General features: G+C 41.8%; 1 protein-coding gene across 8 annotated transcripts in view; it reads left to right on the forward strand.

Moving 5' to 3' along the window:
- Positions 1-16967, forward strand: part of FMNL2 (formin like 2) — a 307166-nt gene that overhangs the window by 11137 nt on the left and 279062 nt on the right. For 4 of the 8 annotated variants that reach the window (XM_045868856.3, XM_045868857.3, XM_045868855.3 and 1 more), the window contains exon 2: positions 15343-15384. The exons of the other annotated variants lie outside the window; for them this stretch is intronic. In XM_045868856.3, the coding sequence (XP_045724812.1) occupies positions 15343-15384 (42 nt within the window). The remainder of the gene's footprint in view (positions 1-15342; positions 15385-16967) is intronic. 8 annotated transcript variants of the gene reach the window in all.

Consider the following 16967-nt stretch of genomic DNA (forward strand, 5'->3'; position numbering starts at 1 on the left):
GAGGCAAATGGGGGCATGAGGGTGTGTGGCTTGAAGTTCTAGAGAAGGTGGTGAGGTTTGTCCTCTTTGGCACCAGAACCCCGGGGGGCATTCTGCTGTAAGATAAGACAGTCCTGTGCTTGCTAGTGCTCTGTCCTGCACCTCCTACCCCTTCTCTCTGATGCGCTCAGCAACCTTCGGAGGGAGATACTATCTTCCTTTCACTGATGAGGCAGTGGGGCTCAGAGTGATAAAGTGGTCTGGACCAAGGGATGGAGGCAGGATTGGAATCCAGGGCCGTCTGGTGAGAGAACCTGCTGCTTTTTACTCTGCTACACAATGTATATTTTCTGCATGAGCTGTAAGAGGTCATTAAATGTATGCGCTTTTTTCTTCATTTTTCATATACTCTCTGGACTAAATTCATCAATTCAAACTATTGATGTAATTCGTCTAGGAGTCCATCATCAATATAGCTGTAGGTATACTAAGCTGTAAGGGTTCAGAGGAAAAGTGCCATTTCTATATTTTGAGTATTCAGGAAAAGTTTCCTTGGAACAGGAGGTAGAGAGATACCAGCTTGGGTCACACCCACTGCTAGACTATACTTTATATGACATTATGCAGTTTTGCTCACTTGTCACTGCTTAAGAAGTGATTATACTTTTTTTTTTAAAGATTTTATTTATCCATTTATTTGAGAGAGAGAGAATGAGAGACAGAAAGCACGAGAGGGAAGAGAGTCAGAGGGAGAAGCAGACTCCCTGCCGAGCAGGGAACCCGATGCGGGACTCGATCCTGGGACTCCAGGATCATGACCTGAGCCGAAGGCAGTTGCTTAACCAACTGAGCCACCCAGGCGCCCCAAGAAGTGATTATACTTTAATCAGAGCTCAAGAACATGTAGGGAGCCCTTACTATGTGCCATGCAGTGCTGTAGGATGCAGGGGTGCGTGAGGCTGTCTGGTCCTCTGCCTTCAAGGAGTTTATAATCTAAGAGAGGACCATAGGAGTGCGGGGTGGGCGAACCAAACATGAAAGGGGTCCACAGGGTATACAGATATATAACTGTAGCTGTCCCAATGCTGCAAGGTGTGATGGGAATAAAACAGGATCCTGTGAGGTGGTGCCTTGTCTGTAAGATCTGAGGGATGGGGAGCAGGCAGCAGGCAGCCAGCATGTGAAGATCAGGTAAGGGCCCTCCAGCAGGAGGAGTAGCCAGGGTTTCATTGGTTCTCCCTTTCTGGCTCAGGATGGGGCTCCGGGGACCTTGGAGCAAACGGGGGGAGCAGCTTGTAGCTGTCCAGTCGGTTTTAGACCTCTGTAGGGAAACCTCCAGGTGAAAGCACAGGAATCTTCTTTCCTTTGTCCTAACGGAGCTGTTTTTGTCAGTGGCTTTGTACAGTCACAACCCTGCCACTTGTTAAATTCAGATGACTTTTTTTTTTTTAAGATTTTATTTATTTATTTGACAGAGACCCCTCGAGAGAGGGAACACAAGCAGGGGGAGTGGGAGAGGGAGAAGCAGGCTTCCCGCAGAGCAAGGAGCCCGATGCGGGGCTCGATCCCAGGACCCTGGGATCATGACCTGAGCCGAAGGCAGACACTTAACGACTGAGCCACCCAGGCGCCCCATAGATTCAGATGACTTCTAACAAATGATCATTGCAGTATTGTCACTGTTCTAGACCCGTGGGACATACAGTTTGAGAATGGAGTATTTGATTAGTGTGAACAGAGCCCTTGTAAGTAAAGACCTTCTGAAGGCTGGTACTTGGAATGGCCCATTTTCTCTGCTTGAAGCCAGACCTGGGTCAGGCAAGGCACAAAGAAATGTGGTTTTTTGTTTTTGTTTTTGTGGGTTTTTTTTTCCTGTTATTTGCTACTAGTTTGTTCAGATTTTTTACTACTTTTTCTTGATCTTATTCATTCTTAAATTTTAAGGGCATATAAGAGGTTTGATTCTGAAGTTAAAAATACGAGAAAAGTTGTGTAGAGCTAAAATTATCCCTGAAATCTCTAAGTTGCTGTGAAGGTGCATCATGCACAGTGCTGGGTAGACTATCCTAGGAAGCAATTGTTACGCTTGTTCAAGTTGGAGAATCTCTGAGCTTGCCTGAGGGAGAAGCTGCAAAAGAAAAGCGTACATGCAGATGTCTGGACATGCAGGCCATTCTGCCTTTAACTCTTGAACCTCTGGCCATGACTGGAGGATGTGGGGAGAATTCTGACATCTTGCTTGCCCGTGGATTTACCCCGTTCACATCACAGGGAACCTTTAAATCCAATTAGTGATTGTGTTTCTTTCTCGTGGGTGTGTGAATCTGTTAGAATTTTAAGGCATCCCTCAAGGTAAAGGTGAGCTTGGTGCAGGTATAGCAAGGTAGGGCGCCTCTTGTGCATTTTTTTAATTGCTGCAGTAGGCATGCCCCGGAAGAAGGTGGGTGTCACCCCTGCTTCATATGAGAAACTCAGAGAAGTTAAGGGCCTTGCCTGAGGACATAATTTCTAGAAGGCATTGAAGCTGAAAATCAACTTTGTTGACCCTACAGCTGTTCTTAAAATACTGTTTTGAGTCCCAATTATAAACATATGATACAATAGAAATGTAATGGTTCAAAGTAAATTGAAAGCCCTGTGAGGGTAAGTTCAATATCTTTTTAGCCTGTATTAATTTTGTTGGTATCTACCCAGAACCAACAGTAACTATATATATCCTTCAAAAAAAATTTAAGATAAAATAAGAACCAGATGAATAAGCCACTGTCCACTGTTGAAATAGTAAAGGCCAAGTAAGCTTGCGATCAAATTGGCTTTTTTCTAGTAACAGTTGTCCTCTGAAGGCTTTCTGAAGGCTGTCTTTCAGACAACTGTCTCTGAACCTTTGTTTTTTTTTTTTTTTTTTTTTAATGTTCCTAGTAAAATGGCTGTGTTGTTACAGCTTGATGGCTGTGTAGTAAGCCTTTTGATCAGCACTCAGTGATAACCCACAGACTTGGGCTTCCTTGTGTTGGGAACAACCATTATTATCTTGTGTTAATTAGTAGGCGTTATGCCAGGGCTTACTTATTTATTTTTTTTAAGATTTTATTTATTTGACAGAGACACAGCGAGAGAGGGAACACAAGCAGGGGGAGCGGGAGAGGGAGAAGCAGGCTTCCCGCGGAGCAGGGAGCCCGATGCGGGGCTGGATCCCAGGACCCTGGGATCATGACCTGAGCCGAAGGCAGTCATTTAACCAACTGAGCCATGCAGGCACCCCGGGGCTTGCTTATTTTTAATACACAAATTTCATATAATCCCATTCATTCACTAAATAGTTTGTTTGCTCCAAGCCAGACACTGTGAAGATGCTGGGACACAAAATGAAAAAACATCATTTCTACCTTTGAGGCGTTGACTGCGTAGTTGGGGGAGATAGATGTGGAAATGAAAATAATAGGACCTTTAAAGACATTTATATACATGTGTGCTATATATATATATATATATATATATATATATATATGGTGTGCTATATTAAGGGTAAAGTCTTAGAACATTTTAGGTAAGCTGATGAGTCTGGACAAGTTAATGAGTTTGGCTGAAGGTTATGATTCATGAAGTATAGACAAAATGAATTCTGCTCTGTGCCTGAATGCTTAAAGATTCAGGTGTGCCAGGGACAACGTTTCAGGTTGTAGAGGATTCTGCCCCGAAGAGTAGTGGACTGTGAGGCTTACTCCTGTAGGTTGCATGCATTGGAAGCGCAGCCGGTTGCTGTACTCACTTTGCTAGTAAGCTTGCAGTCTTATCTAAAAGCTTACCACAGGAACAGACGGCAATGGATCATTCGGACCCAGAATGGGCATTTAACGCAACTGTTTCTGAATGCTTGTGTCTGAATACAGTCTTTGGAAGGAGACCTGAGTTCGAGTCAGGATTTTCCTGCTTGCTGAATGAGTGTTCTTTCTAAGTCTGTGTAGCCGTGCTTAAGTGCTACCTGTCCGGGTTGTTGCGGATATTAAATGATACTGCTTAGTACAGTCAAGTTGTGACATTCAGGCAAGCACTTCACATAAAGTGGTGGTTCTGATTATTTTGTACCTGTTCTATTTCGTGTCATTAAAGCACTGACTTTAGGGGCTATGCTCTGGACTCTAATGGGGTTTTAGTTAAAGCATCATTGAGCTCAAATGGGAACAGCACCCAGAATTGAACTGATGGTGGCTTGTGCTTGCTGCTCTTACCCTAAGATTGTATTTACTGAACTTTTTTTTTTTTAATGTTTCCAGTGTTTCCTGTCCATTGTATGCACCCTCTAATTGGATATTTTATCCTGATCCCTGGCCTCTGTATATTTTGTGCTATCTAGAAAAAAAAAATCAGTTGTTAACCTTAAAAATAGAGCAGTCATTTTACCAGCAAAAATGGGTTTATTTGGGAATAGCCGAGAATTACAATTTGGGACATATAAGCTACAGCAAAACCATAGGCAAGTCCAACAAGCAAAGGAGAGGAACATTATTTTATGGAGAAGGAGGAGGGAATTGGGTGGGGTTGTTTTGAATGTAAGTCCCATTGGAGAAAAGCAGGAGTTGAAGGTGATGATGGTTTCTCATTGGCTGAGTTGTCGAGATAGTCGATTTCATGGAGGAGATGCAGTGTACATTTTTTGACTCTTGACTCTTTCCTGTTGACAGTTCTTCTGTTGAGGTCTGTATTTGGCAATCTTCCTGGAATTGATGTGGAATGGTACATCCTGAGAGCTCCCCTTTCTGGCCTCTCGAATCCATCGTCATCAGGTTTCCCTTTATCCGTTCCTACACAGGGCATTGGACTCTTCCATTTAAGAGCCTAATGGAAGCGTTAGTGTTTTCATAATTGGAGCAGACAACCACCATGCAGTGGACAACTGTGACCAGTAAGGAGCTAGTTCACATGAGAAAATACATTCAAGGTCATGACCATCTGGGCCCTGAAGAAATTGCTGTTGAAGTTGTATTTGGCTCCAGCTCCATCCTGGGATGGATGGAGTCATTTGGACTTTATGCTGAATTCCAAGAATGGCAAAAAAAAAAAGGATTTGTGTAACTTGTGTATAGATATCTGGCCTTCTGTTTGATCTGATTGAGATAGGAGCATTGTTTAATAAAAGCTTCGTCCTTGTTTCAAATTAAGAATACAGTGCCACCTCGTTTGATCTAGGAAGCAAAGTAATAAAGTCATTATAGTTTGCATTCCCCCAATTACCCCTTGCTTTTTTTTTTCTAGAAGGTTTCCTCAGTTTATTTGGGTTGCATATCCTACACAGTTAATCTTGCTGAATCAGAGCAGAGCTTATGAAACAGGCCAGTCTCAAATCAGATCAATACACTACCACCATCTAGAAATGAGAGCCTAAAATTTTTGTTTTTTTAAAGATTTTGAGAGAGAGAGAGAGCACGAGCGGGGTGAGGGGCAGAGGGAGAAGCAGACACCCCGCTGAGCAGGGAGCCCGACTGGGGACTCGGTCCCAGGATTCTGAGATCATGACCTGAGTTGAAGGCAGACGCTTAACCGACTGAGCCACCCAGGCGCCCCAAGAGCCTAAATTTTCTAAAGATACTTTGTACCCTTCTTTCTCACTTTCCAGTGAGGAAAATTGTTCCTTTTTCTCTCAGTGGATAAATGTCACTTTTGCCCTAAATTTTAAAGTGGCATTCTACTTTTAAAATTTAGATAAAAGAATATTTGATAAAACTGTCAGACTAGTATGAAATGAAATTCTGTTTTCAGACCCTGAAGGGTCTTTAAATCTCACTGGCTGAGGCTGTATGCATGTTTTTCTTGGTGCCCCATTTCCATATCAAATAGCTGTAATTTTTGGATTTTAGTAATGAAGGTATGAACTCAATCTGTCAGGCTTCTTGTGCCCTGTATTGTAGCCCTTAGCTTAGAATTGCACGAAAGGAAGTAATAAGCCAACTCTGAGAAGGTCCAGATGAAAAGGATTATACCATGGTACAAAAATATTAGCGCGCCCGGCCTAGCCATGTGGCTCATTCCTTTCGGAGTATCCATTTTGACAGCTTTTTTGAATCACGCATCAATCACAGCGTTGGTATTTTTGGCGAGGTGGTAGCGCTTTACCCTAATGCTTGTGATCATAACTGCCAAAAATGAACAAAGAAGAGAATTACAAATGAAACACCACAGCATCACACACACTTAAGTTTTTTCTTGAGCAGAAACAGAATCAGGAGTTCTTTGATGTCCTTTTCACTGCCCCAAGAAAGCCACTGCTTTATTCCGGGGAAAATAAGGCCCTGGCGGGTCATACCCAGCCTTTGGTTATAGGAACTATTTTTTACTTTAGTTTTCACTCAAGAGTTTCGCTCCCCCAACCTTTTCTTGTATCCTAGGAATAATTCTTCTAGGGCTCAAGGTTTTTCCTTCTGATGTCCCAGTGACTAAGCTTGCTTTGAGGTCCTTTCACCCCGCACTGCATGTATTCCTTCTGGGAAGAGAATCCTCTCGCTTCAAAGGAGCAGCAGATGCCCAGGGTGTATCTAGAAATAAAAATTTGACCCTTTGTCTCTGTCCTTTTCATCTCTCTCTCTTGCGGGCATCCTTCTGTGCCAACAGACCCTTGTAATAGTTGTAGCCTATCATGCTGTTACATGATTGCCGTCACTGCTCCAAATGCGTGCTGTAATTTCATGCAGAAATCTCCTTTCAGGGGCGCCGGGGTGGCTCAGTCGTTAAGCGGCTGCCTTCGGCTCAGGTCATGATCCCAGGGTCCTGGGATCGAGCCCTGCGTCAGGCTCCCTGCTCCGCAGGAGGCGTGCTTCTCCCTCTCCCGCTCCCCCTGCTTATGTTCTCTCTCGCTGTTTCTCTCTCTGTCAAATAAATAAAATCTTAAAAAAAAATCTCGTACAACGTAACTGCTGTAAAGTACATGTGTAGCTTGCAGCATATGTTCTTCCGTACTGAGAAGGAGCTCTAATGGACATACTCTTGAAGGAGTAGTCCCAACATCACAGAATAGTTGGATAAAAGACCGACAGACCTAAAGAAAATAAAATGTTGTAACAGGCCAGGCTCCTCTGTCCTCGTTTCCTTCTTTCCCTCTTAGGCGAACTGCGCCGACTTGGCATACGTCACTCCTGTGCACGTTTGGCAAAAGTGATTTACAGTTTGAGTTTATAGAAATGGGATCCCAGTCCATGTGTACTTTGGAATTTTTATGCATTTGGTTAGAGAAGTATTCACATGGATGCGCATAGCTTTAGGTGGTTTAACTTGTGAGTCCTATTCCTTGAAAGAATGTACTGTAAATTATTTATAGTTGGTCCTCATTATTTGTGGATCCTGGATTTGCAAATTTGCTTATTCAATAAAATTTATTTGTAACCCTCAAATCAGTACTTATGGTGCTTTTGTGGTGGTTCATGGATCTCAGAGTAATGAAAAATTTGAGTCACCCGATGCACCACCTCCCTGCTGAGGTCAAACAAGGCGGCACTCTGCTTGCTTGTTTTAGCTCTCACAAACAAGGATCCTTTTTGCATTCTTTTTAGTGCCATGTTTTTCGAATTTTTGCGCCTCTTGCTGGCGATTTTGCTATGTAAGTTGGCCTCCAAGCTTAGTGCCAAAGTGCTCTCTAGTGTTCCTAAGCTCAAGAAGATGGAAATGTGCCTTAGGGAGAAAATATGTGCATTAGATAAGCTTCGTTTGGGCCCCAGTTAGCTGTTGGCTGCGAGTTCAATGCTAATGGATCAACAGTAGATATTAAGTAAGGTTTCTTCAAACAGAAACATACCTAACAGTTTTATGTAATGATGTGACCAGAGGTTTGCAGAAACCTAACTCTGTATTTCCCATATGAGCAGTGGTTCAGTATTTGCTAAGTGTTCGCTGGGACTTTCTAGACTTTGACCACTGTGAAGAACGAGAATCAAGCATCACCCTGTTGATAGACATTTAAGGTTATTTGTAGTTCTTTAATACAATCAATGTTACGTTTACAAGTCCTTGTCTATGTCAACTGAGGCACAGGTGTAACTTCTTAAGGTTATATACTTAGAAGTACAATTGCTGGGTCCTGTGTATGCCCCTCTTCAACTTGAGTGATTATCATTGCAGTGATCCCTTAGGTGGTTATTTGCTCCTGGTGTAGCCGATGTTAGTGGGTTCATCCCTTAGGCTGCTCAAATCGTGCCTGTGTGTTAGTGAATGAAATATTTTTTAGTACCTATGTAGTGTTAGAGATTTGAGTAATAAAAGTGAGCTGTCATCCAGGAGTTTATCGTATATTTTTGGTTATAAGATTGAGAAACATAAACTAAAAAAACCTGGTTGCCATCCATTTTAACCTTTATCTTTGAGTGAGAGGAGTATAGATTGAGATTGTTTGGGGAGTGCTTAATAATAGCTAATATTTATTGACTTACCTTTGTGCTAGACTGGAAAGCTTTTAATGCATTTCATCTTAGTAACAAGCTAAGGGAGTAGATGCTGTCACTCAGTCTTTCTGAAGAGGAAACTGAGGTGCAAAGAAATTGGTCAGCTTTGTCCAAAGTTACACAAATGGTAAGTGACAGGATTTGAACTCAGGCTTCCTGGCACCTCAGCTTCCATTCTTAACTGTTGGGCTACACGTGCCTCAGTTCACCATTTAACTTCATGTAGCCATGACCTAAGAGGTGGTCCGTCTTTACAGATAAAAATACTGAAGGGAAGTTGGGGGATTATGTAGCAGGAAGTAAGTATGAAGTTGTATGTGTGTTTTAAACCAGGGGCAGAGGTGAGGTTGGACACATGGCGCCATCTTGACTCCAGTACTCATTGTCGAATCCATCTTTTATTTTGGCGAGAGGAATTCTTAATATTTAGCCATTTTCATCACCATTTACAAAGCCTTTGAGGAGTTTTGGAAGGAGGGGAAAATTGTGTATTCTGTCTGTTCTTGTTTATTTGCTCAGATGAGGGTTTTGCTACTTTTACAAGACAGAGTTGAGAAACTTTACAACTTTCTGAGGGCTTTCTACAGACAGAGCACTACATATATTTCCAGAACAATGCTGTAATAGCGTAATAATTAGTGTTGGGAAGGATTTGAACTAGGTAGCCCACCTCCATAGGGCTCATTCATCGGCTCTGCTCTGCACTCAGTCCCTTGGTGGAGATGGAGGCTGGGGTTGTCAGGGCAGAGGGCGGAGGGTGGAGCGGGCCTGGAGTAACTACCGCTTAGGAAGGTGACATCCTGCGGCGGCAAGTGGCAGGCTGCCTGTTGGAATGGAATGCCACTCCGCGTGTTAATTTCTCATCGGAAAGGAGAAACCGCAACTGAAGCATAATGAAGGGGTTCCGTAAGCCACCAATAGCAGCGTTGTTCTTCAGGGATAGCTTACCTGTTCCTAGTAAGGTGCATGAAGTCTATGAGATGTTCACCGTGAGGTGTCTGAGCACAATTGCTGCCTTATTTGTTAGACTCGGTCACTTTTTTCTTTTTCTTTTTTTTTTTTTAAAGATTTTATTTATTTATTAGAGAGAGAGAGTGAGAGCAGGAACACAAGCAGGGGGAGTGGGAGAGGGAGAAGCAGGCTTCCTGCCGAGCCGGGAGCCCAATGTGGGACTCGATCCCAGGACCCTGGGATCATGACCTGAGCCGAAGGCAGACGCTTAACGACTGAGCCACCCAGGCGCCCTCGGTCACTTTTTTCTTATTAACATATGAGCTAGCCTTGATCTTCTGAAAGCAAATATTCACGGCCCACTCTGAGAGAATTCAGATTACTCCTTGAATCCGTGTCTTCCAAACTCTTTTAACTATCTATTTATTTATTAAATATTTTATTTGACAGACACAGCGAGAGAGGGAACACAATCAGGGGGAGTGGGAGAGGGAGAAGCAGGCTTCCCGCGGAGCAGGGAGCCGGATGCGGGGCTCGATCCCAGGACCCCGGGATCATGACCTGAGCTGAAGGCAGACGCTCAACGACTGAGCCACCCACATGCCCCACCATGTCTTCCAAACTCCTGATTGCAACCTATGCTAAAATACATTTTACACTCATGGCCCAATGTATGTAAAGTCTATAAATCCAAATAAAAGATGCTTTTTCCTAAAACAGTACTTACCTTGGCTAAGTGAATTGCACTCCATTTTCTATACCATTTTATTCTTCTAAAATATGGTCCTCTTTTAGATGGAGAAGATGCACTTACGTGATTTAAATTCCAGAAATTATTTGTAATACAGTATTGAAACCACGTGGTCTCAGATATCATTTAAAGTCGTTAGCTCATAAAACCCAAACTGAAGAAATGGTTTACTCTTTAGATTTGATCTTGAGACTACTTAAGTCTTTGATGAGTTGCCAATGTCTATTCCTTGTGGTTATGCCAAGATTGGAAACATTTGCTTTATAAAATTTTTGACTGCATGATAAACAGTTGGAGAATCAAGACTCAAGAGGATATTGAGAAAGAGAGCTTAAATGGAGCAGGTATGTTAATATATTTAGATCTATAGTCTCATTTTTTTTTTCTTCTAGAAAAACATTTATCTGGGAAATACTGTACTTAAAAGTAAAGGAAACCTTTTTTAATTCTTTGATAACTCCTGATGTATGTCTTCTGATGTGTGATGTTTTTCATATGTGCTGGGAATCTGGGTAATAGCACACTTTGGCAAATTTTTGTTTGAAATTTTGCTAGATATCTTCAACTTAATTTTTACTCAATGCAGTGCTTCTGCTGAAATAAAAATGAGAAACCAAAATCACAGGGTAACCTGTTGGAGTGTCTGTTCTAAACGGTTTGTGGGTGACTACTGGAGCTTTTTGCTTTGTTTCAAGTATACTTTTTAAAACGTTCTGATAACTTTATTTTTTAATTGTTTTAATTGTTTATTTTTTAATTTATTTTTTTAATTGTCTTGTTTATTGTGTTTGTATTTTGCTCAGTATCTCTTCTTGACTTTAGTAGTAAAATACTGTCACATTGGAAGGTGCTTTGATAGTTTGTTTCTGTGTGCCTAAATTTTACATCTGTAGACTTCACAAAGTAGCACAATTCTCGAGAAGTCGTTCCTTTTCTGGGGTTTGTTTCTGATTTACAGTTGAACCAGGAGGGCTGGAATGACTTAACCGTAGGGTCTTTAATCCCAGCTGTGCCATTCGCAGTCGTAGGATCTCCTGTATTTTAACTTTCTCATCTGCAAATGGGAGTAAATAGTGCTCTTACCATCTCAGAGCATTGATGAGGGATCAATCCTGCAAAGAGCCTTGTTAGAGGGAAATTTTTTTATATGTAATAATATGGGAAGATGCATTATGCTGAATTTCAAAGTCTTGTTACTATAATGTTACCAAATATATATACCAATTCACAAGCAATGTGAATTCTAAACATATTTAAAAGAAATTTTTTTTCTACTAATGTAAATAGTGGATTCTCGTAGAAGATTAGAAAATGCATTTTATTTATTTTAGAAAACGCATTTTAGATACCAAGTGTAAACGTTTCTAATTCCGGTGCCCAGAGATGAGCACTGTTAACTATTTTGGTATGTATTCTGCCACCATGGTTTTGTTTTCTTGTGTGTTCATGTCATGAACATCTTTTCTTTAAAATTTCTGAGTGCTTGCAAACTGATACACTGATGGACATTTCACAGTTACTTTAGTTCCTTAAGCTTTGAGTCTCAGGATGGCCTATCTCTGTCTGCCTCTTAGATTTTTCACCAAGATGAACATCTGTGTTGCTGAGTCTTGGCACACATTCTAAATCATTTCTGTAGGATCATGTTGAATATGGTTTAAAGAGGCAGTTCACAGTGGTGAAAATAAAATGGGCATTAGGAGAATTAGGTTTGGCTTTTAACTTTACTTTTAATTGTTGCTGTAACCTTTAAAATCACTTTCTTTCCTGGGCTTCATTTTGCTTCTCCATTACATGGGTAAAATGAGCTAACTCCTGAATGGGATTTAATTCTGAGTGCTATCATTTGGGGTATTTTACAGATAAGGAAACTTGGATGGAAAGGGATTCGAGGGTCTCTTCTTTTTTTTATTTATTTATTTGAGAGAGAGAGAGAGAGAGAGTGAGAGAGAGAGTGCAAGAGGGGGTAGGGTTAGAGGGAGAAGCAGACTCCCCGCCGAGCAGGGAGCCTGATGTGGGACTCGATCCCGGGACTCCGGGATCATGACCTGAGCCGAAGGCAGTCGCTTAACCAATTGAGCCACCCAGGCGCCCTCGAGGGTCTCTTCTAATGAATTCTGTGTTTGGTAGTTGACTCTTTTCTGGTGGTGCTGAAGGTACTGAGCACCCTGTGCTTTAGAGTAGTCATAGCTATAATCCTTGATAATCATCCATGATGATTAATGGTGTCTGAAGCTGAGCCTATTCTGACTTCAGGAAACCCCTTTATTGACAAAACCCCACTACGTAAGTTATTGACTCTAACATTGTTTCCTTTAAAAGTCAGTCTCAGGCCGACTGGATGTTTCAGTTGGTTAAGCATCTAACTCTTGATTTTGGCTCAGGTCATGATCTCAGGGCCATGAGGTCGAGCCCCGCCTTAGGCTCTGCGCTGGATGTGGAGTCTGCTTAAGATTCTCTCTCTCCCTCTCCCCCCCCCCCCCCCACCGTGCTCACTCTTGCATGTGTGCACGAGCTCTCTCTGTCTCTCTCAAATCTTAAGAGTCAGTCTTACCGGGCGCCTGGGTGGCTCAGTTGGTTAGGCGATTGCCTTCGGCTCAGGTCATGATCCTGGAGTCCCGGGATCGAGTCCCACGTCGGGCTCCCTGCTCGGCGGGGAGTCTGCTTCTCCCTCTGACCCTCCTCCCTCTCATGCTCTCTGTCTCTCATTGTCTCTCTCGCAAATAAATAAAATCTAAAAAAAAAAAAAAAAAGAGTCAGTCCTACCACCTGATGAACAGATAAACAAAATGGTATATCCATAAAATGGAATATTATTTGGCCATAAAAAGGAACGAAGTACTTTTAAGCACAACAACATGGATGAACTTAGAAAACATTAAGCCCAAGAAGTTAGTCACAAGAGACCACTTAATATAGGATTCCATTTATATGAAATGCCTATAACAGGCAAATCTATAGGGACAGGAAGTTGATTAGTGGCTGCTGGGGCCTGGGGAAAGAGAAGTCCTGGGTGGAGATTGGGGTGGGTGATTGCTAAAAGGTACAGGGTTTCTTGTTGAGGTGATAAAAATGTTCTGAATTGACTGTGGTGATCATTACACAACTCCTGGAATACACCAAAAACTATTGATTTATATCCTTTAAATGGTTGAATTTTATTTCAGTAAAGCTGTAATCCCTCCCCCCCTCCCCCGCCAAATTCTAAAACCCTTTTGTTTTGTTTCTAGATGTTTGGTAAGTGAAAATTGATTATATTAGAGACCCCTGGGTGTCTCAGTCGGTTAAGTGTCTGACTCTTGATTTTGGCTCAGGTCATGATCTCAAGGTTGTGAGATTGAGCCCCATGTCGGGCTCAATGCATGCAATCTGCTTGTCCCTTTCCCTTTGCTCCTCCTCCCGCTTGTGCATGCTTTCTCTCAAATAAAATCTTAAAAAATTGATTAAACTCCTTATGTGTTATTTGATTTCCTGAGAATCTCTGAATCTCAATATAGGAAGATGACTGAGTTACAGGGCTCTTCTTTGCCATTTGGAATTTGTTTAAAAAAATTTTTTTTTTTTAAGATTTATTTATTTGAGAGAGCGAGAATGAGAGAGAGAGAGAGTACATGAGAGGGGGGAGGGTTAGAGGGAGAAGCAGGCTCCTCGCCGAGCAGGGAGCCCGATGCGGGACTCGATCCAGGGACTCCAGGATCATGACCTGAGCCGAAGGCAGTCGCTCAACCAACTGAGCCACCCAGGCGCCCTCTTTTAAAATTTTTTAAAGTTAGTTAACATACAGTGTAGTATTGGTTTCCTGAGTAGAATTTAGTGATTCATCACTTACATGTAACATCCAGTGCTCATCCCAACAAGTGCCTTTCTTAATGCCCCATCACCCACTTAGCCCATCCCCTGTCCACCTCCCCTCCAGCCACCCACAGTTTGTTCTCTGCAGTTCATTCTCTTATGGTTTGCCTCCCTCTCTGTTTTTATTTTCCCTTCCCTTCTCCTATGTTCATCTGTTCTGTTTCTTAAATTCCTCATATGAGTGAAATCATATATTTGTCTTTCTCTGACTTATTTTGCTTAGCATAATACACTCTAGTTCTATCCACATTGTTATAAATGGCAAGATTTCATTCTTTTTGATGGCTGAGTAATATTCCATTGTACAAATATACCACATCTTCTTTATCCATTCATCAGTTGATGGACGTGTGGGCTCTTTCCATAATTTGGCTATTGTTGATAGTGTTGCTATAAACATTGGGGTCCATATGCCCCTTTGAATTAGCACTTTTCTATCCTTTGGATAAATAACTAGTAATGCAATTGTTGGGTCATAGGGTAGTTCTATTTTTAACCTTCTGAAGAACCTCCATACTGTTCTGCAGAGTGGCTGCACCAGTTTGCATTTCCAGCAACAGTGCAAAAGAGTTCTCCTTTCTCTGCATCCTCCCCAACATCTGTTGTTTCCTGAGTTAATTTTAGCCATTTTGACTGGTGTGAGGTGGTATCTCATTGTGGTTTTGATTTGTATTTCCCTGATGCTGAGTGATGTTCAACATATTTTCATGTGTCTGTTTTTCATTTGTATGTCATCTTTGGAGAAACGTCCGTTCATGTCTTCTGCCCATTTCTTAACTGGATTATTTATTTTTGGGGTGTTGACCTGTTTGGAATTTCTTCTGAGGACTTCTGTTAGGAAGATACTCCAGATGTCAGCACTTTATCATCTGTTTCCCTTGTTTCTTAGGGGTTCTGAAGTGCTTTTGTGATACTCACTTTGGCTGCTTCTGAAAAGTTAGTATTTCGATAGCCTCAGTGGTGGGCTGACTTTTATATTTCATATCTGATATCTGATGGATAATACTGTACGTTAATTATTTTGCCATAGCAGACCTAAATAGCTTGGGGTTAATATTTTGTTGTTCTTGATGTTGTTTACATTGGAATTCATAGCCTTGGGTTTTCTTGGTTATTTGCCTGAGTATATGGATGAGTTGCCCATGGGGAGCCTCAGACACTTGTCCTCTCTGGGGGCACTTCTTCCCCTTACATGTATTAATTATGGAAAAGTGAGTTTAGCCACAGAAAGCAGAAGTAGGGGTAAGCATTGAGTTCCTTAGAAATTCAGGACATGTTTGTTCATTTTCGGTGAAATTTTCACATCCTTTAGGAATTTCTACCAGATCCATAAACATTAAGGTTAAAATTCAGTCAACAAATATTATTTGTTTTTTCTTACAGGGGCTACAGATTGTCTGCAGGAGTGTGTGGAGTCATTTAAAGGTAGATTACCTGAGGGGCAAATGAAAGAAAATGTTGGCAGTTTTGTCTTAGGGCTTTCTTGTTCTGCCATTACATATTGTCGTGAAATCAGCCAGAGAGCCAGGCTTTTAAACCAAAACATGAGTGAACTATAAAATGTATCTTGAGAAAAATCTAATGCAGCAATAGCAAGTTTGGCAGAATTTCTGAAGCAGCTCCATGACTAGTATTTCCAATAAATCTATTTAGATATGTTTGGGGTACTTTTCCTGGCAAAATGGTGAATTGTGCAACTAGGAGAGACTAACTCGGATCTTGGAATTAGTCTGAGACTTTGATCTTACATAAATAAGTTTCTTCGACAATGTTTCTGTTTAGTATCTGAAATAAATCCAGCTTTATTCAAGAAAGTTTTTATCTGGGTTATTTTCTGTGTTATTGAGAGGTCAGAATGGCCTCCTGTAGAGAGTGAAATTTGTTAACAATGGGTTCCTGAGGGGCGCCGCACTGGCTCACTCGGATGCTCAGGGTTGTGAGTTCGAGCCACATATTGGGTGTAGAGATTGCTTAAAAATAAAATCTTCTTGAAAATTGAGAGTTTTTTTTTTTTTTTTTCCTTCCCTCATCTGGAACATCCCTCTTGTAAACCCTAAATAATATCTTTATTTAAGCTGTGAGGACTTAGAGAATTGAGATATCAAATGAAGTACAAGTATTTTTGAAGACTTTTCAATCCACATATGATATTGCATACCTAGCACATAACATGTGACTTACTGATTCATTCAGTGAAGATTTATTGGGGGTTGGTGATGTGCTGCAGCATTGTGTGCAGTTACAAAGATGAAAAGGCAATGTATTTACATATTCCTTTTTTTTTCTTCTTTTTAAAGGTTTTATTTGACAGAGAGCACAAGCAGGGGGAGGGGCAGAAGGAGAGGGAGAGGGAGAAGCAGATCCCCGCTGAGCAAGGAGCCCTATGTGTGGGGCTTGATCCCAGGACCCTGGGATCATGACCTGAGCCAAAGGCAGATGCTTAGCTGACTGAGTCACCCAGGCGTCCCTGTATTTACATATTCCTATACAGCATTTACTGTATGTATTAAATGGTAATCCAGAGGCAGTATATATATGTTCTTTGGGGGCAGAGATTGACACGGAGTTAGAAAAGAAATGGAAAAAGCAGTGTCTTTTGAATCAGAGGGTGGGAGGGGAGTGGGATGGCTTGGGGTTAGGGAGAGCTGGGGAGCAGTTTTGGGGGAAGGCATTCTAGGGAAAGGCCCGAAGGTGATGGTGTGTTTGCAGGGACTGCATGTAGTTGATATGGCTAGAACATAGGGTGCCTGTGGAAGTGATGAGAAGTTGTGATAAGTTATGTTTTAGGAGTGTCATCTAGGAACAATCTTAGGACAGCTTAGAGTAGATGAAGTCCGTTAGAAAGCCCAGTCGGAAGTCTGCTGTCATAAGCAGGCAATGAAGGACTGTGGAGCTAGAAGAGATGAGTGTCTAAGAATGAAGAAGGGGAGACCCGAGAGTGGGTGCCTAGGAAGAAAAGGGCAGGACTTGGATTCCTACAGGTTCTTACTTAGATCGGGGATTCCTTT

Source organism: Mirounga angustirostris, unplaced genomic scaffold (assembly GCF_029215605.1).
Source record: "Mirounga angustirostris isolate CCGP_5_RB_7025 unplaced genomic scaffold, mMirAng1.0.hap1 SCAF_3, whole genome shotgun sequence".
Lineage (NCBI taxonomy): Eukaryota > Metazoa > Chordata > Mammalia > Carnivora > Phocidae > Mirounga > Mirounga angustirostris.